Source organism: Neocloeon triangulifer, unplaced genomic scaffold, assembly GCF_031216515.1.
Source record: "Neocloeon triangulifer isolate White Clay Creek 2 clone unplaced genomic scaffold, ASM3121651v1 ptg000008l, whole genome shotgun sequence".
In the NCBI taxonomy this organism is placed as follows: Eukaryota; Metazoa; Arthropoda; class Insecta; order Ephemeroptera; family Baetidae; genus Neocloeon; species Neocloeon triangulifer.
Genome location: NW_026775550.1, coordinates 3,340,386 through 3,363,824, shown reverse-complemented (window position 1 = coordinate 3,363,824; position 23,439 = coordinate 3,340,386). Strand labels below are relative to the sequence as shown.

At 37.3% G+C, this 23,439-nt stretch overlaps 8 protein-coding genes across 8 annotated transcripts; 6 read left to right on the top strand and 2 right to left on the bottom strand.

Annotated features, from left to right (window-relative positions):
* The first annotated feature begins 1,086 nt into the window (after window positions 1–1,086).
* Window positions 1,087–3,503, top strand: LOC132194766 (ras-related protein Rab-40C). Its single transcript, XM_059616255.1, has 4 exons — window positions 1,087–1,480; window positions 1,911–2,104; window positions 2,355–2,577; window positions 2,640–3,503. Exons 1-4 carry the CDS (start codon window positions 1,324–1,326, stop codon window positions 2,891–2,893), a joined length of 828 nt encoding a protein of 275 aa, XP_059472238.1. The 5' UTR covers window positions 1,087–1,323; the 3' UTR covers window positions 2,894–3,503.
* Window positions 3,504–3,820: 317 nt separating this feature from the next.
* Window positions 3,821–5,989, bottom strand: LOC132194767 (glucose-induced degradation protein 4 homolog). The gene is made up of 4 exons (XM_059616256.1): window positions 5,734–5,989; window positions 5,502–5,669; window positions 5,066–5,298; window positions 3,821–4,786 (listed from the first exon to the last, which is right to left on the bottom strand). The coding sequence occupies exons 1-4, from the start codon at window positions 5,878–5,880 to the stop codon at window positions 4,723–4,725; spliced, it is 612 nt and encodes a 203-aa protein (XP_059472239.1). The 5' UTR covers window positions 5,881–5,989; the 3' UTR covers window positions 3,821–4,722.
* Window positions 5,990–6,235: 246 nt separating this feature from the next.
* Window positions 6,236–8,126, top strand: LOC132194785 (BTB/POZ domain-containing protein KCTD5). Its single transcript, XM_059616280.1, has 5 exons — window positions 6,236–6,524; window positions 6,593–6,701; window positions 6,763–6,950; window positions 7,152–7,277; window positions 7,390–8,126. Exons 1-5 carry the CDS (start codon window positions 6,327–6,329, stop codon window positions 7,417–7,419), a joined length of 651 nt encoding a protein of 216 aa, XP_059472263.1. The 5' UTR covers window positions 6,236–6,326; the 3' UTR covers window positions 7,420–8,126.
* A 174-nt stretch (window positions 8,127–8,300) lies between these two features.
* LOC132194784 (monocyte to macrophage differentiation factor 2-like) lies at window positions 8,301–11,582 on the top strand. The gene is made up of 6 exons (XM_059616279.1): window positions 8,301–8,447; window positions 8,581–8,807; window positions 8,875–8,962; window positions 9,068–9,225; window positions 9,646–9,898; window positions 9,955–11,582. The coding sequence occupies exons 2-6, from the start codon at window positions 8,740–8,742 to the stop codon at window positions 10,174–10,176; spliced, it is 789 nt and encodes a 262-aa protein (XP_059472262.1). The 5' UTR covers window positions 8,301–8,447; window positions 8,581–8,739; the 3' UTR covers window positions 10,177–11,582.
* Window positions 11,583–12,052: 470 nt separating this feature from the next.
* LOC132194823 (COP9 signalosome complex subunit 8) lies at window positions 12,053–13,152 on the top strand. The gene is made up of 4 exons (XM_059616353.1): window positions 12,053–12,292; window positions 12,452–12,525; window positions 12,581–12,765; window positions 12,824–13,152. The coding sequence occupies exons 1-4, from the start codon at window positions 12,236–12,238 to the stop codon at window positions 13,072–13,074; spliced, it is 567 nt and encodes a 188-aa protein (XP_059472336.1). The 5' UTR covers window positions 12,053–12,235; the 3' UTR covers window positions 13,075–13,152.
* A 129-nt stretch (window positions 13,153–13,281) lies between these two features.
* Window positions 13,282–16,489, top strand: LOC132194819 (peptide transporter family 1-like). Its single transcript, XM_059616337.1, has 15 exons — window positions 13,282–13,579; window positions 13,631–13,659; window positions 13,717–13,795; window positions 13,844–13,985; window positions 14,041–14,124; window positions 14,177–14,451; window positions 14,505–14,587; window positions 14,652–14,822; window positions 14,872–15,375; window positions 15,437–15,546; window positions 15,609–15,731; window positions 15,789–15,885; window positions 15,936–16,061; window positions 16,116–16,223; window positions 16,282–16,489. The coding sequence occupies exons 1-15, from the start codon at window positions 13,540–13,542 to the stop codon at window positions 16,435–16,437; spliced, it is 2,127 nt and encodes a 708-aa protein (XP_059472320.1). The 5' UTR covers window positions 13,282–13,539; the 3' UTR covers window positions 16,438–16,489.
* A 342-nt stretch (window positions 16,490–16,831) lies between these two features.
* LOC132194817 (nucleolar protein dao-5-like) lies at window positions 16,832–20,099 on the bottom strand. The gene is made up of 5 exons (XM_059616332.1): window positions 19,893–20,099; window positions 17,686–19,732; window positions 17,466–17,625; window positions 17,315–17,410; window positions 16,832–17,259 (listed from the first exon to the last, which is right to left on the bottom strand). Exons 2-5 carry the CDS (start codon window positions 19,717–19,719, stop codon window positions 17,099–17,101), a joined length of 2,451 nt encoding a protein of 816 aa, XP_059472315.1. The 5' UTR covers window positions 19,720–19,732; window positions 19,893–20,099; the 3' UTR covers window positions 16,832–17,098.
* A 188-nt stretch (window positions 20,100–20,287) lies between these two features.
* On the top strand, window positions 20,288–23,431 carry LOC132194820 (condensin complex subunit 2-like). The gene is made up of 12 exons (XM_059616338.1): window positions 20,288–20,532; window positions 20,624–20,698; window positions 20,773–20,925; window positions 20,983–21,078; window positions 21,130–21,321; window positions 21,378–21,612; window positions 21,666–21,851; window positions 21,909–22,094; window positions 22,143–22,359; window positions 22,412–22,550; window positions 22,605–22,790; window positions 22,870–23,431. The coding sequence occupies exons 1-12, from the start codon at window positions 20,524–20,526 to the stop codon at window positions 23,203–23,205; spliced, it is 2,010 nt and encodes a 669-aa protein (XP_059472321.1). The 5' UTR covers window positions 20,288–20,523; the 3' UTR covers window positions 23,206–23,431.
* The last annotated feature ends 8 nt before the right edge of the window (window positions 23,432–23,439 follow it).

Below are 23,439 nucleotides of genomic sequence, written 5' to 3'. Positions count from 1 at the left end.
AGCTTGCTTGAATTATGACTTCAACATGAATGCAGAAAAGGATTTTGCTTTTCTATAATAAATCACATAAATGCATGGTAAATTTATTTCAATTTGTCTTTAACTTAAGGGAAATAATTAATAAATTTAACGTAAAAGTGCTTCTATTCACCCTAATCATAAAATTAACATATTTAAAAACAAATTAGGAATGGACTAAAACAAATTAAATATATTTAATAAAACATGTAAATTTCCACAGTGGACATACACTTCGAAACGCCACCACTGGCAAAGACACAGCCTAGAATTATAAAATACTTTTCGGGGAAATGATTTAGGATAAATGCATTTTATGAAAATGAAAAAATTAATTTAGGACAAATATAGGGAAATATTTTAGGGCAAAGAATTTTTGAAACATTTAGGAGGTTTGAAATTAGGGGCAACGCGGGTCTCCGCATAAAACGCACTAAAAGAAAATAAAATATTACACAAAAATTTAAATTCATTGAAAAAACCAAACAATTTTTTCCTTGCAAAACAAAATTCAATTATTTTTTAATTATACATTATTATCATTGTGTCCCATGGGTCTTTGGTTTTCATGTTTTAAATTACTTTTTAAATAATATTTTCTTGATTTTCTCATATTTTAATTATTTATCAGAAAAAAAAACAGTTGAAAGTCTTATTAAAATTTTTAGGAATTTTTTTAAAGAAGCCCAAAATAAAAAATATTCACAATTTTTTTAAAATTTTTTGCTCAGTTTTAGATCAAAACATTATGTCATAATAATCATAATAATAATTAATAATTCTTTTTTTAAACGCGTTTGCGACATGCACTGCTGGAGCAGCACTACAAAAAGAACATTCATACACCAACTAGCGTTGGGAAGCACAAGCATACATTGGGAATGAATTAAATTTTTTACAAAGATAATTGATTATCATTCTTCATTCCACTCGCATATTATATTCATGCCGGTTTCGCGGCTCTTTTACTCAAAATCTTATTCCCCTTGCTCTCTCTTTCTCCCCCCACCCCCGCAGGAAATTAATCTCTCTCCCAACAAGCTCTCTCCTCTCCTGCTGTCCGTCGTCGACTCGCGACTCGCAATTGGAGAGAAAACGAAAACATCACATCAGGTCATCAGGTGCCAAAAGTTGCTTTGCCTGTCAAGTGGTCATCGTCGGAGCGGATTTGGGACGCGCGTCGCGGCCGATCAGGCGTCACGAGCCACCGGATTTGGCGGCCGAATTGCTGCGGACGACGAGTGTTCGGCCAGGCCGACTTGTTACCCATGTTATTATGCAGAAACCGAGCCCGAAAGTGGTGTCATGGCCGCTGAGATAATAAGCGATTCGTCGGGACACGAGAAAGAGTACGACTATCTGCTCAAATTCCTGCTCGTCGGCGACAGCGACGTCGGCAAGCAGGAAATCATCAGCGGACTCGAGGACGGCTCCACCGAGTCGCCCTATTGGAACGGATACGGTGAGCCCTATTTTCGGCCGGACCGAACGGCGCTTTGTTTACGCTCTGATATGCTCAAATGAGTCATAAATAACGCGCTTTGTCCACTTGTACCAAGTCGAGAGCCGAGAGAAATTTTAATTGTGTCTTCTCCGGTCACTGGACTTTTTGTTTTCCTTGCATCTGAGGCTCACTGCGGCGGATGGTGTTTTTTTTATAACATCGGAAGTCGTACTCAAATCTTTGCCAATTTTGGGGGTGTCTTTTTTTTATTCCCCACTTAACTTTTTTCGATTTCATAAAATTTTTGAATTTAAACAATTTGGATAAATTAAAACTAAAATAATCAAACCAATAGCAAAGTTTAAAAGAAAAAAACTTTTTTACAATTTTAATGTAAAATATTACACAAATTTTTTGTTTCTTTTATTTATTTATTTTGTCATTTTAGCCTACAAGACAACGACAATCCTGCTGGACGGAAAGCGAGTGAGGCTTCAAGTATGGGACACCTCCGGACAGGGTCGGTTCTGCACAATCATTCGATCCTACTCGAGAGGCGCCCAAGGAGTGCTTCTGGTCTACGATATTACCAGCAAGTGGTCATTTGATGGCATTGATCGATGGGTCAAAGAAGTGGAGGAGGTAATTAATTTCCTAAATTTTTTCCCCATACAATTAGTATTTTTTTTTTGTCATAATTATTTTCGCATTGCCACAAACTTAAGACACAACATAAATTTTGCAAGTTGAGGTAAAATAATGCTCTTTTATCCTCCTAATTATTTCCATTTGAATGTCTTATATTGGCATGTGGTATGTGTCAAAACAAGGGATTGTTTTTTTCCATCGTATTTTGTAGAACTTTCAACTAACACCTCATCTACAATTACAGCATGCGCCTGGAGTTCCAAAAGTTCTTGTAGGCAACAGACTGCACTTGGCATTCAAGCGGCAGGTCGGCCAGCGCGAGGCTGAGATGTACGCTGCCAAGAACCGGATGGCATTCTTCGAAGTCAGCCCACTGTGCAACTTTAATATAAGGGAGAGTTTTAGTGAATTGTCAAGAATGGCTCTTCACAGAAATGGGCTGGAAAGGCTGTGGAGATCAAATAAAGGTATATTATTGTTTAAATTTTAATCAAATTAATCAATTAAGTGAATCTATTTTTTGTTTCAGTTTTGAGTCTGCAAGAGTTGTGTTGTCGAGCCATTGTGCCTCGGACGACTGTCTATGGAATTGAGCAGCTACCATTGCCACCACCTATCAAGTCTCACCTCAAATCGTACGCCATGACGAGCTACACGGCTCGCTATGTTGCTGGTACATTATTGCGTCCGAGTACCGCTTCGCACAAGAAGCCAAAACTGATAGTTCCAACAGACGCATCACGTTCGAGCTGCGTCGGCAGGAACTCCTGCTCGATCTCCTGATAAGTCAAACCTTAGTGATAACAGAGAACTGATCATGCTTCCAGTAGAGGACACCTACTCACAGCCTCGACCAAGTTTTTGAACCCAAGTAATCAAAATCAATACTCTTGTGGTGCAATCTGTGACTTTCATTATTATTAACTAATCTACGGGCCACGAGCTGTTATTCACCTTTTTTGTTCTTTGCACAAATAATTTTCCAGTTTTTTTTCCCAATCCACTTATAAATTGTCAGTTATGTTGGCCCGTGACGAAAGATCTGGTGTTCGTAATGGACATTGTGATGGATTCAATATAATGCACTAACCTCTTTTAGGTTATCATTATTCTTTGCATTGCTTTCTTTCCGAGATTGGTAAAAAAAATACTCTTGAAGAAATACCTTTCAACAGATTCCCTTTGACATATATATGGCAATTCCAGTAGGATATTCATTTTGATCATGTATGTGGGCTCACGCACTGAAGCTTTTAAATGTGTTGTCCCTCCGTTCTTTGTGTAGAGTAGGTGATTTTGTAAGTGTTAATTCAAAATAATAATGTATAGCTGGATATTTTGACTGTATATTCCAATAAAAAAAATTGGAGAATAAATATTTGTTTTTAAGGAAATAAATCGAAGTAAAATCATTTACCCTACGTACCATAGTTTGACATTAAATAATAGTTGATTTCAGAATCAGCTTTAGTCAATCTTGCTGTAATGAGTTCCTTTTATTTCAAACAGGTCGTAATTTACAGATACAAATAGTTTCGAGCAAAAATAAAATTATCTTGCATCAGACAGCAGGTGTTCAGATCTGATACAGATGAAAAAATTTATAAGGTAAGGCAAGAAAGTCAAAATTTGAAATATGTCCACAATGGACCAGGGACAATTGCAGCTTTCCTGGTGGAAACTTAGGAGCAATCGCAAGAATTCAGCATCTTAATTAACTATTTCTTTATCATTTTATTCCAGTACAATGAGTTTACAAAACAGTTAATTTTATATGCCATATACATTATTTAACGCAATTTACTACGCGCCATGTTCTAACTTGACATCGGGATAAAAATATCTTCAATTAATCCAAAGTAAAGAAACATAATTATGTTACCTGCGGTAATATTTTGCAGCAACTTGCCAATCGATCAATTATTATTAGGCTATAATGGCATATTATTTGCTTAAAAGCATACAAAAATTATGAGTCTAAACCAGTGAGCATAAATAAGCATTAACCTTTAAAATGCCAACACCAAAACACTCAGTCCAATTGTGTCCAGTAATGATCGCATATCATATCATTTGGCGGTACAATATAATATTTGGCCATTTAAAAGCAAGGAGGTTGCTGGTATTACCTCAATTCTTTTCATATTTGTAGGCCAATCATTAACCAAACATGCTGATTTTTAATCTCATGTTGCATTGATATTTTTGAAACCTTACAAAAATATTTTAATTACAAGTACTCAAGATAACGTCATTAACACAACCGGCAGCACAAACCAACTGCGCTGAACAGAAAAATGTCAAACTAACAAAAAGATAAAACATAATTTTCTGTGTAAACTGTATAAGTCTACACATAACAATAATGATGTTTTGATAAAAAAAGACTTTACAATCAATCAAGATGTATAAAGGTTTTGCAAATAAAAGAACAATTTTCATAACTCTCGTTGTGTTGATCAACATTTGAAAATGAAAAAATAAAGCACAGCTCCAATCATGTTATTATGGTATTTAAATTTCTTGTTTTGTTGCAATCAGAGAAGGTGACCAGACTTTCTGCTGTGACACGAGGGCCAGTGCGGGCAGCAGACCCGCCCCCCGCTTTATCTTCACCTGAACTCATAAATTTGAATGCTGTGCTCGGGAACATGCTTTAGGGTCAAGGACTGGAACCTGAAAAAGAGTAATGGAAATTGTCAACTTTTTGGCTCATAGAAACAAAACAAAAAAATCAGTTACTTCTACAGAATTTTATACGCAGCTTTACAGCTAATCCTGTTCTGGCAAAGAACCAAGTCACAAATGCTTTGCTTTGAAACCAAAGAGAGCTATTTTGCAACTAGAAATTGCAAAATTCCCTTTGACGTAAATGCATGCTTAGATGTTTTGCAACGTTTTCCACAAATGCAGTAGTGTACACTTTACAAGATTTGCATTAGTAGAGAATCTTACCATTCCGAACTTCGGTGATAATAGTAGCCCTCGATGGTTGCTGTCGATTTTTGGAAGCAAATATAGTAAAAGCCAGCAAACGAGGCTCCATTGATATCCTTAATGGTGTGGTCAGGGACAAGGAAGTGCTCTTTCCAACGCATAAAAACATAATCAGTATCTTTCAGGCCTTCATAATCAAAATTATCCGAGTTGAAAGTCTTGGCATATTGCAGGAAGGAAGAAAATTTACTCTGTAAAAAAAAATTCATTAATCAGTAAAACATGAAAGACTTGTGAGGAAAAGTGTATATGTAATTCACGTTGAATTAATCTTAAAAAGCGATTTTAACAAAAAATCTGATGAAACAAAAAATAAAATATTATTCTTAACTCCTTGCAATTTGTATGTTTGCGATTATTAAGAATTTTGGACTGGATTATGTGCATAACATACCCAGTGCTTTTTATCGACATCTTCATCAGCATCCCATTTTCTGGTCAGAAATGGGTACTTCCTGCTGATGATTTCCCCGTCGAAAAAGGTGGTCATTGTTGGGAATTCTTCCGTGAGGCCCTTGATCTTGAGATAACCGCATAAGTAGGAGTTTTCCTCGTCAACGTGCTGTTCATGAAAAAATTGCACCGTATGCAATTAGCATGTAGGTGAAATTGAACTAATGATGTACCTGAAGGACAACCTCGACCTCGTAGCTGTTGCCCTTGGACTTCTGGTGGCCCTGGAATTTGGAGCCATTGTAAAGCAGCGAACCGGCGATTCCCGGTTGCCGAGAATTTGCAGGCAACGGCGGAACGACGTCAATCTTGACTGGCATCACTCAAGCGCGAATCAACATTAATTCTATGTTTGATTCTATCGAGAAAATTGTTGCTGAAGGCAAATTTGACGACGCAGTGACCAGTGCGGACCACACCTCCCTTTCTAAAAATAAAAATTTGGGAAATAATGGCGCACGAATCACAATAGGAAACCAAACTAATTTTAACTTTTTATATTTGGCGCCAAATTCAGTGTAAATAGTATGGGATAAAAGCTCTTTTTAGATAAATAATGCTAATTAAAATTTAAATTTTTTATATAATTGCATTGTAAGTAAAATATTAGAATTACCAAATAAACAATATGTAATCATTTTGTTTTGGTGGTAAAACAAGACGAATGATTGTGAATGTGAACCACAGACGTCACAGTAATGGCGGCTGTTTTGTGATTCATTGTTTTGTTTACTGAGGAAAATAATTCACACATTTCACCTTAAGAATGGCAAGTTCTGCAGGTGATGCAAAAATCGAATGCGACGAGACGATGAACTCGTGCAACCTTAGGACCACAAATCAGTGGGTGCGACTGAACGTGGGCGGCACATATTTCCTCACAACCAAGACCACACTTTGTCGAGATCCCAATTCATTTTTATTCCGGCTTTGCCAGGAAGACTCGGAGCTCATTTCTGACAGAGTATGCCATCTCGCTTCTTCTCAGGCAATAGATAACTTTTAATAATTCCCTTGTGGTGGTTTTTACAGGATGAAACTGGTGCATATCTCATTGACAGAGACCCGACCTATTTCAGTCCTGTTCTCAACTACCTGCGCCACGGCAAGCTGGTCATTAATAATGGTTTGGCCGAAGAAGGTAAGTTTTTTCTTCAAATGATTTATTTCAAGTCGATTTAAATTGACACTTTTAAAATCAGGAGTTTTGGAGGAAGCAGAATTTTACAACATCACTGAGCTGATAAGGCTGACAAAAGAGAGGATTTGCCAAAGAGACTCTCGACCACAGAGGGAGGCTAGGAAACATGTTTTCCGGGTTCTACAATGCCATGAAGATGAGCTAACACAAATGGTATCCACTCTCTCCGACGGCTGGAAATTCGAGCAGGTTTGAAGAATTATGTTCTTGTATAAAATGAGTTTAAATTTTAGTTCTTTATCAATGATTGTGGGCTCAAAAATAAAATTGATGTATGATTTATGATTTGATTTAGAGATCTAAATATATATTTCATATTTTTTGTTAGATGCAATTTTTTTAATACTACTTTTTAATTTTTTATTAAACAAACCTCTACTCATGTTGCAGCTCATTAACATCGGGTCTCAATACACATACGGCCATGACGAGCATGCTGAATTCCTTTGTGTCGTTTCCCGAGAATATGGTGCGACACTGAACAGCATGGAGACCGAACCAACAGACAGAGCAAAGGTAAGTTTAGTGTGACTTTTGATCTGCTCTACCGATGTTCCCCTTTGAAGTAACATCTACCTTGGCCCAAATGCATCCTTCTGTTCTCTCACATTAATTTTGAATGCTTTAGGTTCTGCAGCAGAAAGGCTCGCGGATGTGAACAAAAACACTCACTTGGGGATCTGTGGATCCACCAACTCTCTACTCCAGCATGAGTGAATCTCATTTTATGTTCTTTTGTACTGCGGCGCCTTGGAGCTGTCATCGTGATCTTGATGCAAAAAGGGGCCTTTTTGAACAGAGCCAGTTTGTATCGCAATTTCTACACCTCTCTACTCTCTTTTAAACCCCGTGACAAAACAATTAAACTATATAAACTGAAAACAACTTAATTCACTGTGGATATCTTTAGAAATATTTAGAGGTGCTGCACTGTGGTATTTATACGACGTTTATCAATCATTGAATCGGTCACTACGCCAGAATGCATATATTGTTAGCAGAGTAACTCGTGAAATTAATGGTGCCTGATAATAATTATTTCTGTCCCAAAGGGCGTGCAGCAGCAATTATTATACTCACTGTTCTCTGAACTGAAATCAGACTGTCTATTAAGAAAAGTATATAAAGGCATTTATGTGTATGTGTGTGTGTTTCGCATAGTCTGCGCTCGCTCGCACGCCCTTGCTCCTTTGACTGTTGTGGGATCACCAGCAATACACCAGTCATCACGTTTTTTATTGAACTCCCCTGGTCACGCATCAAATTGATAATCTGAATGAGTCTTACATGTTTTGATATTATTGACTATGAAAAAAATTATGAATGTGAAAAATTTAAATAAATGTTTAGCATCTTGAAAAATATGCATCAATTATTTACCTCGGTTTTTTTCCAATACGATAAAATAATAGTTCAAATATTAATTTAATTTGAGAAAAATATTGAAAGGTGCAGCATAATCATATTTTTGCATGCAATCATATTTTTACTTCCTCATTCGTGAACCAATCGTGACAGCCGCAGGCCATTCAACGAACCAATGGGAGATGGTGAAAGGGAAGGGGTATCCAGCTGTTGTGGGAGCCTTGCTCCGCCTGAAGAGAAAGAAACAAGGGCGAGGCGAGCATCTTTTCGTCGCCTCTCCTCGTTATGAAAAGTGAAATTTATTTTTGAAGATGCGTTCTGGTGAGTGTCCAAAGAGAAAAGATGCAGACCTCTCGGTGCAGGTGCACCTGCGACGATAAACATCTTCCCAAATTATTAGTCCGACGCCTACGTACATACTTGAGTAAAAACCGTGCACTTTATAATTTTGCAGGAGGCGCTCCAAGCTCAATGTGATTCAACCGTAGGATATCTGGTGGTGTGAAGCGGCAGCCTGTGACCCCAATGAAGCTGTAGAAGTGTCGGTGACCAGTGATAATAGCAATTGAGCAACGTATCAATAACACGATTGTCACTGGCCGAGCTGAGAAAAATGGCAAGCTTAATCATGAGCTCTCTCACCTCGTTCAACTGGAGGCAGATTTTTGATGTTATTAAGCAGTAAGTACATTTAAATTTCATACTGAACTGTAAAATCTAAAAAATGGACCATATTAAAAATTTTTAGGTGCCACTGGATGAACGAACGAGCGCCTCCAAATCGACCTTACACACCTACCACTGTGGAACACATAGCTAATGTTATAACTCATGGGGTAAAAAAAAAATTAGTTAAATTAGTTTTTAAATTAAATATATTATTTTTAAATTTTAAAAACCTGGCATGATTCTAATGTATTATTATTGTTTTTTATTTTTAGTTATGGATCCCTCCAAGTATCTGGGGTGCTGTCTCGTTGGTGCAACGATCTTCGAATTGGCAGCAATTTTGGTCTGGACTTATATACAGTGGATCTCTCATCTTGCTCTTCACTGTCTCAACTATTTTTCATTGCGTCTTTTTTTGCCATGGCCACGCGTGAGTGTATTAAAAATAGCTAAATTAGAATTTGGCACAGGGACCCCTTTACGTTGATATTCTTGGCCCCAAGTGCAATATTCCAACTGCATACCTTTTGCTTTATTAAATTTGATTCACCTGCACTTCAACTGTATTGTTGAAAAAAGTATTTTATCCTGTTTAAGGTAATGAATATCTGATGATGCAATCGGTGTCTCAAGCTGTATTGCTCGCTGATGATAAAAAATTATTTCGTCTTGATGATTAAAAATAAATCAGAGTCCAAGGTCCAAAGTTTTTTTTTATATTTATTGATTTAACTCCAATAGGAAAATAGTGCAAAAAAAAATTTTAAGCATATTTTCATTGATCTAATTTAATTTTCTGTTTTCCCTCTTTATTATTGAAATAAAATACCGTTTTCTCACTATTTTTTAGACCAATCAAAGATGTTCTGCATAGAAGCGACAGAGCCATGATCTACATCTTCATAGCCTCGTCTTACTTCCCATGGCTGACGTTAACTCCACTACCTGCAGACGGCTGGGCAGCTGAGCTATGGTGGCTCATTTGGATCCTTGCTTCAATGGGCATACTTTACCAACAAGCATTCCACGAACGATTCAAGTGGCTCGAAACTACCTTTTACTTATTTATCGGAGTTGCACCTGCTCTTGCCATAGTTTCCATTGTAAGTAATACCCTACCTGGAGTGACGGGTATAAATTTTAATTTAATCTTCGTTAGGACATTCCTGGGCTGTACGAGTTACAGCTCGGAGGAGTATGTTACCTAGCCGGAGTGATCTTTTTCAAGATGGATGGCAGGATCCCCTTTGCTCACGCAATCTGGCACCTCTTTGTGGCTTTTGCCGCCAGTGTTCACTACTTCGCCATCCTCGACAACTTGTACCCTGACAAGCCTCGTGACTCCATGTCTGGCATCACACTTAAGCATGACGACCTGTAGATTTTTGAAGATTTTTCTCGAACCGATTGATGCGATAGGTTTTGTGATTGCGTATTTTAAAAGTCTCGAACACTCAACAAGATGATACTCCAGTTGGTTGTGTCAAATTAGATGGAGAAGTTGCCAAACTTATTTATTGAAATTGTCAAATTGTTGCCAAGCATTGTGATAGATTGCTCTATTTTTGTTTTTGATTTGTGATTGTAATTTTTTTCAGAGTGTTTGGGAGACTAGGTCTTGTAGCTGTATCCCATGTTACCTCATTAATTTTTATGTTTAGATTTTCCCTTTCTCTGGAAGTATCAACTTATGCCACTCTATTTTATTAAGGTGCATATTGACTTTATTCCATTGTGAACAAAGTTGACAAATCCCCCATTTACAAATTTAATGTCTGCAGCTAGGAGGCGTAATTTTAATTTTGGACGACAAAAAATATGGGCTTGAAATGGCCCATAGGCAACTCACAAGGCTCTCAAGTCAAGGGATTGCCCCTTGTATCTTGAATCAAGATACTCGCCACTGCAGCGAAGACAAATTTTTATTGCAATTTTTTTTTAAACCTGAGAAAATTTGATTGCTCTCGTCAACCCGAAATGTACCTGGAATCATTTTAGTTTCCTGAGCTCTTGAACTCCACTACTATGATGCCTCCTTTACAGGGTTTACTTACATTACCAAACAATATTGGTAAAAAAAAATCAGTCATTGCCTTATTGAAGTCACAAAAATATGAATTCATTTGTTCTTAATTTTATTGTTTTAGACGCGCTGCTGGCAGCTAACATAAAATAAAGCTATTGTTAGTTGGTGTTTTATATATTAAGGATGCTAAAATGTTTTTAAATTGATATTTTGACACTTTTCATTTTGTTCTTGCGTTTTTGTTCAGGACTTCTTACATTTCTTGTTTATTAAATAATTTAGTTGTTCAAATGGTGTAGTAAAAATGAATTGTGTAAAACTGCCCTTTTATTCTTAACAAGGATGTAACGTGTGTTCAGCATAAAGTATTGTATGCTTTCCCCTTTTTGAATTTAAGAATCAAAATAGGCAGTTCAGATCAAATGTATTCAATAAAATACCTGAAAGATATCCAAGATATTATATTGAATTATCTTGTCAAAATAATACTATTTTCACCGATAACAAAGTAATATAAAATATTATTATACGTTTTCGTCTATGCATCTGTTTAGAAGTAAATCAAGGAAGTTTTTTTCGTCACAAACTTTTGGTTCAAAATGAAAAAAATTATTTTATATTTTAACATGTTTAAAACCGGGAGGGTAAAATTATGGATCGAGTTTTTATAATTATATTCTTGACACTTAAGGATGGATTCGAGCGTGTGTAATTTTATTAACCTGGATTTACTATTAAGTAATAAAAATTGATCACTGAAAGTTTTTTGTCCATCATCTAAAAATCCATCATCCATTATCTTCAATCTTACAGTCGGAAATCATATAAAACATAAAATTATAACAAACACTATTATTGAAGTTAGTTAAAACGCAAAATTTTGCATAATTAAATTGAGAAAAATTGATATTAATAATATGAATTATTTCTCCCAAACTTACAATATTTTTTTTTACCTAAGTATGTCAATATAAAATTTTCAAAAAAATCATAAGCATTAACAGTAAAAATTTTAAGAACGCAAGAGGAAATTTTTCAAGTTTTACTATCTATGTAATAATATTTTTTCTTAAATAAACGCGCATTTGTGTTACAGCATGCGCTGCTGGCATATCTCGCGCTTTTCGCGGGCTAACATTTCAAATGAAAAGTGAGTAGGGAGAGAGAACGCGAGAACGGGCAATGATTGGCTCCCCACAGTCCCCACCACGCAAACAGATTATTATTTTTGTTTACATCACATTTGCTCGAATGTTTTGCTTTGGTTTTGCTGCGCTTTTCGGACCAAAGAAAGCTAAAACAAACAGTTTTTGCAAAACATTTGAGCAAATTTAAGCGTTAATTAGAAGGTTAAAGTTTAGCATAACGCCAAGGTTATATTTAAGTATTGAATAAGCCTCCACTTAAAAGGAAAATGACCGTAGAAGATATGAAGGTGCTTGAAGCGGATCTTGAAAGAGAAGAGTTGGAGGTATGTTTATGGCTAATTATTCTAATTATTATCTTATTTTAGGTATTTAAACGTCCGATGTAATTATTTAATGAACATATGATATGTACACATACATACATTAAAACCCATTAATTTACGTAATAAGTTACTAACATGGCATTTAAATTATAATTGCAGGCTGCAATTGGAACTCCACTGCAGGCTCAGAAATACACACAACTTCTGGCCATATATCTTTACCACAATGACTTGTAAGTTTTTTTTATTATTGTTTGGAAAAAGACATTCATTGTTCTTCTGAAACAGATGCAATGCCAAAATGTTGTGGAAAAGGATTCCCGAGGCAGTCAAACTTGCAGACGAAGAATTGAATGCTGTGTGGAGAATAGGCCAGAGAATGTGGCAAAGGGACTTCTACTTGATGCATTTGGCTTTAGCCCAGACAGACAGCTGGACAGAGCCCGTCGCTCCTATCATGGATGCGTTGAAAGGTAATGTTTTGACTGCCCTTTTTTGCGAAAATAATAATGGAACTTGATTATTTTAAAGGTCAAGTCCGAAGCCGTGCGCTGGAGTTGATTGGTTCTGCTTACTCTTCCATCACAATCGAGTCACTGGCCAGACTTTTGGGCGAGACGCCTGCCCAAGCTGTGGCCTCTGCTGCTTCTCAACCTGGCTGGCAGATCGTGGAAGGAAACATGGTGTTGCCCAAGAAGCCGGCTCCAGCTCCAGGGCCACCTCTGACCAGCGAAGACCAACTAGACAAACTTACTGAATTTGTTTCTTTCCTTGAAAACTAAGCTTAATAATTCTATCATTAACAAAGGTATGTCAAATAAATTAAAAGTCAACAACGGAAACCTTAAGTTTTACATCTACGAAACCTCTACATGTTAATCTGATCTTACTATAATTTTATATTTTTTCCTTTGAGTTTCTAGAAAAATTATTCTTCGAAATATACAAATTGATATTAATTTGCATCAAGCTCTCCTTTTATAACGTGGATAATAAATAATAAACTCTCAAGGACTGAAACAAAGAACAACAGTAGACAGACATGTAATAAATGGATTAAGCTTTAAAACTTTGATAATATATAAGATAATGTAAGATTCTGGTAAAAAAAGTCCCAATCAAGGTCTCCTTAAGAGCTTAACTGAAGGTAGATATAGCCGAGCATTATTCTTTTCACGTACGCAGTCAACGTTGTTCTCAAGCACCTTCAGCTCTGAAAAAGACTTGAATCTGAAAATATTTTAAACATGGGGAAGAAGAAGGAACTAGGGAAAGAATCTGCAGATGGTATAATTATTTTTCATTTTATTGTTGCTGTAAAAAAATAAATAATTTTAGAGCCACATCTTGAGGCAATGCAGGGTCCGGTAAAAATTTAAAGTATAATTTTGAAACTTGCTGTGCTTATGTAAAATTTTTGTTAGACTTTGAAGTATCCAAAGGCTGTGTTCTTCATCATTTCAAATGAGTTTTGCGAGCGATTTTGTTACTACGGCATGAGAAGTAAAAATTAAATTTATCAATATATCATTTGACATGAAAAATTATCAGCAATTCTTTCTCTGTACTTGGTGCAATGGTTGATGTACTCGGAGGACACGGCTACTGTTGTGTACCACGCTTTTGCAGCATTCTGCTACTTCACTCCTATTATAGGAGCAATCATTGCAGACAGCTGGCTTGGAAGATTCAAGTTTGACAAAATAATTTTATTAATAATTGCAAAATCAACTATTTAAATTTGACAGGACGATATTGATTTTATCCATTGTCTATGCAATCGGCAGCATCTCCATCGCTTTGTCAGCCATACCTGATTTCATTCCTCCTGAGTATAATTGATACTTAATTTTATATTTAAAAATCAAAAAAGAAACTTTGCAGAGCTTTTACTTTCGTTGGCTTAGTGTTGATCGGACTTGGTACAGGAGGAATCAAGCCATGCGTCTCGGCATTTGGTGGCGACCAGTTCATTGTGCCAGCTCAGGAGGCTCAATTGCAGAAGTATTTCTCCGTCTTCTACCTATCGATCAATGGAGGCAGTCTCGTGTCCACTTTCATCACACCCATCCTTCGAGAAGATGTAAAATGTTTTGGACAAAACGGGTGCTATTCACTTGCTTTCGGAGTCCCTGCCATACTTATGGTTCTGTCGATTGGTAAATTAATATTCAACTTATTATATAAATTTCTTTAATAAAATTTTACCCAGTAATCTTCGTGGCTGGCAAGCCATTGTACAAAAGCAAGAAGCCTGAAGGAAATATTGTGCTCAGGGTGTGTCAATGCATTGGGGTAAAACAAGTTTTTTTTTTTAATTTTAATTTCATTATATTGAAATTAATCATTAAATCGACAGCGGGGCATAGTGATGAGGGTGAAAAACCGCAAGGGAGAGAAAAGAGAGCACTGGCTGGACCACGCTGAAGACAAATATGACAAGAAGTTAATTGCTGATGTAAAGATAACGCTGAACGTTTTGACAATGTTCTTGACAGTTCCAATTTTCTGGGCTTTGTACGACCAACAAGTATGCAAAATTTTGATACTTTTCGGCATTAATCGGAACAAAAATTCAGGGGTCCAGGTGGACGTTTCAGGCCACTCGAATGACAGGAGACATGGGAGGGTGGACCATCAAACCTGACCAAATGCAAGTCGTCAACCCCCTTTTGATTGTGATCATGATTCCCGTGTTTGAAGCCGTCATCTACCCTCTCTTCAAAAAGATCAATATTTTGCAAAAACCACTGACGAAAATGGGTGTTGGTGGAGTTTTAGCTGGCCTGTCCTTCGTCCTTTCAGCCCTCGTAGAGCTCTTCATCAAACCGACAGAGGCCATCATTCCCATGGGGGGAGAGGCGCAGCTCAGGGTGTTCAACACTTTGAACTGTCCTATTATAATATCAGCTACGGGCGATGTTGAAATTGACGCATTTGAAATCGAACCTCTACAAGCCTGGGAGAATTTGCACATCGCGGCTCAAAACAGCAAAACATTTAAAATAAAGGCCAAGCCAGGAGAGCGCTGCGACCCTCGCTTGTTGGAAACGGAGCTTGACGTCGGAGTCATCGAATGGACTGTGAGAATTATTTGACTTTTATAGACAAAAACTAAACCCCCGTGATATCTTTTACTAACAGGCCCAAAGTTACGCTCTACACGATGGTGTAGGGTCTTCTCCAATTATAAAAATATCCGAAACATCTATTGACTCACCACAAAAGTCTCAAAATGGAAATGGCAAAGTCAAGTAGGGCTGGTTAAAAATAATTAATTTTGGAGAAAATATTTGACCTAGGTTTTCTTTTCCAGAGTTTTAGTTAATGCGAAAGATGATGGAGATAATGTGGTGGAATTCAAAGGGAAAACTGCGCATACTTTTACTGTTACTGGCGAGGCGGCATTTTCGGACATATTTGAGTTTGAACCGGACAAGTAAAATCACTAAAATATGTTAATTGTTCCTAGAAATATAAAATTTTGCTGTTTCAGTTACGAGATTTTGCTGAATGGGCAAATTATTGACTCGAAATACGCGATTAAAGTTGGTGGCGTTTACACTTTTGTTATCAACGAAATGAACAATGAGGTGTGAAAAAGCGCAAGAGGAATAAGAAATTTAAATAAAATATTTTGCAGGTTTTTCAAATGACCATCACACCTGAGAGCTCGCTTAACATTCTGTGGCAGATACCTCAGTATTTTGTAATGACAGCTGGAGAAATTTTGTTTTCAGTGACGGGCCTAGAATTTGCATTTACACAAGTGATATTTTATAAAATTGATAAAAACGAGTTTTAAATAACAATAAATTTTCAGGCACCACTGAGTATGAAATCAGTTTTGGTTGCTGGGTGGTACATAGCTGTGGCTGTTGGTAACATGGTGGTGATCTTCGTGGCAGAGGCCAAAATTTTTAACGAACAAGTAATTTAAATTATTTTATAATGTTTTAACATAATCTCATTGTTGCTTTTTTATACAGATTTGGGAATACTTGTTATTTGCAGGCCTCGAGTTCATTGCTATGATTATATTATTCTTGCAAGCTTTGCTGTACAAATATGTCACTATAGCATCAGATGAAGATGCGGAAGAAGCGAAGCAGGAAAAAGTAATTTTAGAGAGCGAAAGATTATAAAGCAAAATAAATTTAAAAGTAATATATATTTTTAATTTGTTTAATATCACTGATAATAATATAATTTATTTTCGTAACAAAGATTTTATTTAATTGTTATTAAAATATCAGGTCCCAAGTTATTTTTGTCTCAAATTAAAAAATATTAAAGAAAAAAAAATAACCACGAATCTTGTTAAACGCAAAAGCGTCAACGCCGTCAGCGGTCCGAATTTTTTAATTCCTGCATTTTACCGAGGTAATAATATTATTCTTGCAATGCAAAATTTTTAGAGCTAGCCAAAGTAAAAAAAGCAAATTTTCTCTAAAAAAAACGTGTAATTAATAAAAATTACCGCATCTTCAATTGAAAACTTAAATCATCAAATTTAGAAACAGTTATTAAGTTTTTGATTAAAATTCATGATGAAATTCGCAAATTTTTATTGATTCGAACACTGCACTTGGCAATCACTACGCTCACGCTTGCCAATTCCAAAAATTGCCGTTATGAGCGCTTAACATGCTTGCTCTAGTATGAACATTTTGTTATCTACTGTTGCATATAAAATAACCAACAAAAGAAGTACTTAGATATTGAAAATTATATATTTTTATGTAAAAAAAGCAAATTTGTCATTGAATAGATTCTCAAAGGATTCAATCAAAAATCTTCTTACGCTTAGTCGGAAGAGTCACTATCAGCAAGGGCTTTCAGACGAGAGAACTTCTTCTTGACCTTTTCATCCTCGGATCCTGACGACTCTGCCTTACGCTTGACTGGTTCCACTTTGGGCTTGGTGGCAGGAGGAGCTTTGGACCTTGAGCTACGTGACGTTTTGCCTGGATAAAAATTAACATTAAGTTATTCACTTTGTTAACTGTTTTAAAAATATACCGTCATCAATAATATTGTCTAGATCAAGGGCCTCAACATCTTTCTTGATTTCCAGTTTCTTTTTTAGTTTCTGGCATTTTTTCAGAGTTGGGTTTCCTATAAATCATTAATGCTATTATTATTTGTAGTTGGAAATTAATTTAAATTTTGCCTTTCAGTCCTTTGTCATGTAACATTTTCAAAAGCTCATCAGCAAATTTTCTCTCATTTCCATTGCATTGCTGCAAAATCTTGCTGTAGTGTACAAAATTGAAGCCAGCCTCTTTTAAATATTTCTTGAGTTTGTCGATCTTCTTGGAGTACCTTGAAGGCTGTAAATATGCAACAATTTATATGGTTGAAAAAAATAAATCAAAGTATATATTTATTACCTTTTTACTTTCAGCAGCTTTGCCCTTTCCTTTTGATACTTCTCTTAGTGGTTTATCTTCTTCTGAATCAGATGAAGAATCACTACTTGACTGTTTCTCTGATTTTGTTCTTGGCTTCAGGGGCTTCTCGTCCTCCGAATCAGATGCATTTTTGCCGGCCTTGTTTTTTATCTTAGGCTTCAGGGGTTTGTCATCTTCAGAATCTGATGAGCTTTTTTCTGGTTTGACAGATTTCTTGGGAATCTTTAGCTTCTTTAAAGGTTTCTCGTCCTCTGAGCTGCTATCTCTATCTGCAATCTTTTCTGAGCTGCTCGACAAATTTTTCTTCACCGCAGACAAGGGCTTTTCATCATCAGAGTCACAACTTTTATTTTCATCAGTATCACTATCACTGTGCAACTTCCCTACCTCAGGAGTTTTGCTTTTCTTTGCAGGGCTGATTTTGGGAGAGGGTTTTCTCTTTCCAGCTGCACTTGTATTTGGCTTTTTCTTTTCTGCCGGTTTACTTTCTGATCCCGAGGAGCTGGTTTGCTTTCTAGCCTTCTTCGGCGCTGGATTAGATTTCAATACTTCTGCATCACTTTCCTCAGAATCATTCAAGCCTCTTTTGGTCAACTTGTCGGGAGAGCGGCTTTGGCTTTTTTCTTTCTGGAGATTTTTTAAAGGCTTGTCGTCGTCGTCATCATCATCGGAGTCGGAAAGTGAATGACGACTTTTCTGGGCAACCTTGGACTTTTTCCTGCTCTGAGGGAGCAGCTCTTCATCATCACTTGAATCAGACTCGAGCATTTTGGTTGCCGCCGGAGGCTGGCTTTGGCGCTTCTTTGCTCTGGGAGGTTTCGTTTCCAGTTCAGAGTCAGACGACGATATGTCGGAGGAAATCTTTTTCTTCTTGGCAGATTGCTTCTTTTCCTTCCTTTTGTCCTCTTCTTCCTCAGAGCTTTCCTCATCACTAGTATCTTCTGGTTGCTTGCGCCTCTTGTCCTTTTTGTCATCCTCATCGTCTCCTTCACTGCTGGAACCACTTTTCTTCTCACTGCCTGCAGGTTCATCCGATTCATGACCACTTTGTTCTTTGTCGCTGCTGTCACTTCCAGAGTCCCTTCTGTTTCCTTTCCTTTTGCCATCAGCGCCATCAACACAATCTTTCTGCTCACCTTTGAGTTTCTCTGGCAGGTCTAGAGAAATTTTTGAGCTCTTTTTGATATTTGCAAGAGGAATGTCCTCCTCACTGCTGATGTCTCCTCCAGTATTGGTTTTGGTCTTCAATGTCGCAAGAGGAATGTCCTCCTCACTGCTGATGTCTCCTCCAGTATTGGTTTTGGCCTTCAATGTCGCAAGAGGAATGTCCTCCTCACTTTCATCACCGATAGTCTTCTTTCTCTTCAAAAGCTGCAGTGGAATATTGTCTTCGTTCTCATCTACCACCTTTTTCAACTGCTTCTTCTTGGGAGATTTTTTGCCTTCTTTGTGCTGATTTTCTTTGCAAATACTTTCCAACTTTCTCATCCTTTTCCGCTTGGGCTTGACAGTGACCGGACTTCTAACCAGTGCAACATTCTTAATGTCTTGCAAAATGTTCTTTGCCTTTGGCTGCTGAGGCGAAACTTCAGGGCTTGTTGAGTAGTACAGTTTGAATTGACATTCCTCATGGTCAGAGAGGAGTGATTTTTCAGGGGACTCTAACTTCAAGAGGTCAACTGTTGGAATGTCTTTATCATCAATATCATCATCAGCCTCTTGGATCAAATCAGGCTCGGAAAAGTCCGAGAGAGGCCGGCAGAAGTCATCATCATCCTCCTCGTCCAGAATTGAAGTTATCTTCGATGGTGTGACAACATCATTTTTGGCAGGGACCAATTTCTTCTGCTTTGGACTGACTAGCTGCTTGAGAAGATCTTCCTTCTTTATTTGTTTTATGGGCTGAAATTCGAGGATCAACGAAGAATCAGACTCGTTTCCATCGTCACCACTGTTCGGCTTCTTCTCCAAGAAAGTAGTAATGTCACTCAAGTAATTTTCCTCGGAAATCATGTTCTATCCGCACCTGAAATTAAATAGTTTTAATAAAAAGGACGAAAAAATATGGACATTATTGATATATATATTAGGACTTATTCTGAATGATGAAGTTAAAAGTTTGATCCAATTTTGATCCATTGTGAATCATTGATAATGGATAAACTAAATTTTAAATGCATAAATACCTAAAACTATGAGTTACAGTGAAGAAAGGGATCTTCTCTGCTTATTTTTCTCGTTTTCCGAAGAAACCTTTAGTTAATTTGCAGACAATCTCGTTGTGTAGACAAAGTTTCGTTCGGTTTTGTCAAAATATTGCTTGAATGATAGTCGATTCCCGGCTAACACAATGAACACAGCATACGAAAAAGAAGTTTTTAGCGAGCAACGACTCAAACGATAAGGTCTAAAATTCCCTGCTTCGTTGAAATAAGCACAAACAAGTTACAGCTGGAGATTTGGCGGTATTTTTGATTATGGGAGGGAAAATCGAATCCAACATGGCCGCTTGCAAGATCGACCAATCAACGTTGTTGTTGTCAGTGACGTCATGGAAAAATCTCCAATCAGGTTTTCTATGATAAATGTCAACAGTTTACCAAATTCAAAAACGTGCTGAACTTGCGTCTGTTCGACGAAGTTGACGAGAATTTTATAAACAACTTCGCGTTAGCAGGTTTTGACGAGAAAGTAACATGTTCGACTTCTTTAAATGAAATTGATCGTGTTTGGCACCAAAAAGCGTTTTGTATCGAGGTGAAAATAAGGCGAAGGATTCGATTTTAACCGCATCAATTTGTTTGTTTTGAAAGCAAAATGGCCAGGGTTTGTACATAAATCATCAATATTTTTTGTCTATATTAATTTTATCTTTTTATTAATTCTGTATGTAATTAATGCATGTAATTTTATACAGTCAAAGACGAGGCGCTCATTTGTTGCGAATGAAGCTCAAGAGGACGACTTGAGCCAGGAAGACCTGAACGAAGATGTATGAATATTTTTTTTCAATCCACAACTTGTTTCACTTTACACCTTTAATTAAACCATTTCAATGCTCTATAGGAACACACGGATGAACTCCAAACGAGGCGCAGTATTACCAAAGCTGATCGAGGGGCAGTATTTAAGCGACCAGCACCACCAACTGCATCCACTGGTGCTGCGAGAGATTGCAACCAGGACTTCTTTCACTGCTTGAAGTTGGCTGCTGAAAACGTAATTTTATTGATTTTATTTTCATTTCAGTGTGATAAATAATTTTTTCCCCCACAGAAAATCAGTTCTAAAAATGCATTTGGACTGCAAATGATTGATATTCTCGGAGAACAAGTGGCTCAGAAGGATTCGTTCATCAGCAAGAATTTTCAAGTAAATCATTAATACTTTGGTTTATTCTCCAAATAATTTTATTTTCTGAAGCTGGCAAGCTGTTCTCTGGACGCCGGGACAAAAATTTTTGCCGCTCGAGTCGATTGCTTGGCAAAAGAAACCGACATCTTGCAAATGGTCATGAGTAAAAAGGGTGGAAATGGCGAGGAACCTGACGATGATGAGGCTCCTGGTGACAACGAGGAGGACGTTGTGCAAGCAAAGAAAAAACGAATCAAAAAGGTACATATTTTGCTGTGGTAAAATTATTCTTTTTGTAATAATTCGCAATTTAACAGTTGAGGAGAAATCAAGTGTTTGCCAAAGACTACAAAGATTTGCAGATGGACCTGACCAAAATCCACCGGGCGAACTCTCTATTTCCCATATTAGGCAATTTAATGAACGAGGACATCAACTCGTTTAATTTTACCGAGAGGAGTGAGCAAGGCGCCACTGAGCAACTCTTGCCAAGCAAGCTTGAGCGCTCCGAACCAAATACTCTGATGAAAATTCACCTTCAGCAACTGACAAGTTAGCTTAAGTTCATTTAACGTGCTCATTGATCTGATAATGTTCGTTTTCAGAGGAAATGTCGCTATGCCCCACACTTGAAAAGTTTGCTCTGGAGTTTGACTTGTCTGAAAATGCCAATGAGCTTTTTAATTCATCTGCAGCCAGCCTAAGCGGCAGTCCATTGATTTCGCTCAGGGACTTTAATGAGTCGTCTCTTGAGGATAATCCACCCCCTGAACCAGACAACAATTTCTTTGGTAATTTTTCATCATCGTCTAGTGTGAACTGTGCAGGAATATCTCTTGAAATTTTAGATGGGACAATCGTCGAAGAAGTTGCGGCTTGTCACCAAGGATTTGTAGACAGGTCTCCTTCAATGGTGGCCGACAGATCTGTGGCCACATTATCCTCTGTGCCTCTGGGCATGGTCAACAGCGGTCGCATGATCCAGCTGCAAGGCCCAGCCTTCTGGAAGTGGAAGAAACCTAGTTTCCCAAATCGTAAATAGAGAATATGTTTAAGAATTTCTTTCACATTTGCTTCTGTAGAAATGGCCAAAGCTGCAGTGAAGAAACGAGTTAAACCTAAGCACGAGCCTATTAATTTCACTGTCCAGATTGACCTCACAAACCTGTTGAAGAAAAAGACCAGGCTTGGCCTCCAGAGAGAAACCCTGTTGAGATGGAGTACTTCAAAAATCACCTTGCCATTTGAAGTGTCTGAATTAGATCCTGACAGTTTTGAATCAAACATGGACATCACAAAGTATACAAAACAATCATAATTAGTTTTCCTGTTATAACTCTAAATATAATAGGGGTATTCTCATTCCTCAAATTGCAATTCTCGGCATGGAGAAAGTTTTTGCTCCTGCTTCTGGGAACACTGTCCAAGATGATGCAGCTCCAAGGGAAGACTTTTTCAATGACGAGCACTTCCCGATCGACAACCCACTGGTCTTAAAAGTTTTTATTGTTATCTTCTACTTTAATTAAATTGTCATCTCAAAGGAGGATGTAAATCAGAACGACGACAGTGACGATGACCATGCAGAACCTATTTTAGGAGACGAGGAGTCTTTCAATCTGGATTTGGAGAATTTGTTCAAGAACTCGAATTTGAACAATGCCTCTGGCCGTGCCAGTTACATGACATACATAGGTTTAGACGAGAGCAACCTCATTTCGGCTCCGCAGGTACTGATATCCTAAATCTGCAGCAGAATAAAATGCTTGAAAGAAATGTCCAAATGACTCTAATATTTCTCTGGTCCAGATGGTGGATACTGTGATCCCAGAATGGAAGCCTGCTAAGAGGTTCAACATGAAAAAGCTGGAAGCGTTTCTTTGGGACCAGATTCATGTTGACAAGGATGGGGAGGTGGTGGATACTCAGCCGGATTTCCACGAGCTCTACCAAAACCTTCCTCAAAAATTACGAGATTCAGCCAGTGCAACGACAGTCTACTATGCCCTGCTGAATGTTGCCAACAAGAAAGGAATCACGATCAGATCCAAGAATTTGTTCGACTGTCAGGTTGAGCACCTTGCTAACATACCTGGTAATGCTATGCCTCACCCAGCCACAGAGATGACAAGTTTTGGCGAGTAACCAAAACAGCCTTTTATGATACAAAATAAAATCTATGAAGTCTGTTTGAATGAATATCTGGTAAATTTTATGCATTTTGCAAAGCATAAGTTGTTTTAAGAACTGGCAAGTTTGATTTCAACTATAATAATAGATGAGTGTATTTATGATGCAATAAAAAATAATATACCTTTATGTACCAGAAAATATATGTAATATTGATTTCTTTTAAGGAATAAAACATTCAAATTATCC

Coding starts and splice junctions, on each gene's coding strand:
- LOC132194784 (XM_059616279.1), top strand. CDS start 8,740: ATGGCAAGCTTAATCATGAGCTCTCTCACCTCGTTCAACTGGAGGCAG. Junction 8,808..8,874: donor ATTTTTGATGTTATTAAGCA/GTAAGTACATTT, acceptor AAAAATTTTTAG/GTGCCACTGGATGAACGAAC. Junction 9,226..9,645: donor TTTTTTTGCCATGGCCACGC/GTGAGTGTATTA, acceptor ACTATTTTTTAG/ACCAATCAAAGATGTTCTGC.
- LOC132194766 (XM_059616255.1), top strand. CDS start 1,324: ATGGCCGCTGAGATAATAAGCGATTCGTCGGGACACGAGAAAGAGTAC. Junction 2,105..2,354: donor GGGTCAAAGAAGTGGAGGAG/GTAATTAATTTC, acceptor CTACAATTACAG/CATGCGCCTGGAGTTCCAAA. Junction 2,578..2,639: donor GCTGTGGAGATCAAATAAAG/GTATATTATTGT, acceptor TTTTTGTTTCAG/TTTTGAGTCTGCAAGAGTTG.
- LOC132194823 (XM_059616353.1), top strand. CDS start 12,236: ATGACCGTAGAAGATATGAAGGTGCTTGAAGCGGATCTTGAAAGAGAA. Junction 12,526..12,580: donor TATCTTTACCACAATGACTT/GTAAGTTTTTTT, acceptor CTTCTGAAACAG/ATGCAATGCCAAAATGTTGT. Junction 12,766..12,823: donor TATCATGGATGCGTTGAAAG/GTAATGTTTTGA, acceptor ATTATTTTAAAG/GTCAAGTCCGAAGCCGTGCG.
- LOC132194820 (XM_059616338.1), top strand. Junction 22,360..22,411: donor TCAAACATGGACATCACAAA/GTATACAAAACA, acceptor TAAATATAATAG/GGGTATTCTCATTCCTCAAA. Junction 22,551..22,604: donor TCCCGATCGACAACCCACTG/GTCTTAAAAGTT, acceptor GTCATCTCAAAG/GAGGATGTAAATCAGAACGA.
- LOC132194767 (XM_059616256.1), bottom strand. CDS start 5,880: ATGCCAGTCAAGATTGACGTCGTTCCGCCGTTGCCTGCAAATTCTCGG. Junction 5,670..5,733: donor AGGTCGAGGTTGTCCTTCAG/GTACATCATTAG, acceptor TTTCATGAACAG/CACGTTGACGAGGAAAACTC. Junction 5,299..5,501: donor ATGTCGATAAAAAGCACTGG/GTATGTTATGCA, acceptor TTTTTTTTACAG/AGTAAATTTTCTTCCTTCCT.
- LOC132194817 (XM_059616332.1), bottom strand. CDS start 19,719: ATGATTTCCGAGGAAAATTACTTGAGTGACATTACTACTTTCTTGGAG. Junction 17,626..17,685: donor AAGCTGCTGAAAGTAAAAAG/GTAATAAATATA, acceptor GCATATTTACAG/CCTTCAAGGTACTCCAAGAA. Junction 17,260..17,314: donor AGACAATATTATTGATGACG/GTATATTTTTAA, acceptor ATTTTTATCCAG/GCAAAACGTCACGTAGCTCA.
- LOC132194819 (XM_059616337.1), top strand. CDS start 13,540: ATGGGGAAGAAGAAGGAACTAGGGAAAGAATCTGCAGATG. Junction 14,588..14,651: donor GGGTGTGTCAATGCATTGGG/GTAAAACAAGTT, acceptor TTAAATCGACAG/CGGGGCATAGTGATGAGGGT. Junction 15,547..15,608: donor AATGGAAATGGCAAAGTCAA/GTAGGGCTGGTT, acceptor TTTCTTTTCCAG/AGTTTTAGTTAATGCGAAAG.
- LOC132194785 (XM_059616280.1), top strand. CDS start 6,327: ATGGCAAGTTCTGCAGGTGATGCAAAAATCGAATGCGACGAGACGATG. Junction 6,525..6,592: donor CGGAGCTCATTTCTGACAGA/GTATGCCATCTC, acceptor TGGTTTTTACAG/GATGAAACTGGTGCATATCT. Junction 6,702..6,762: donor TAATGGTTTGGCCGAAGAAG/GTAAGTTTTTTC, acceptor TTTTAAAATCAG/GAGTTTTGGAGGAAGCAGAA.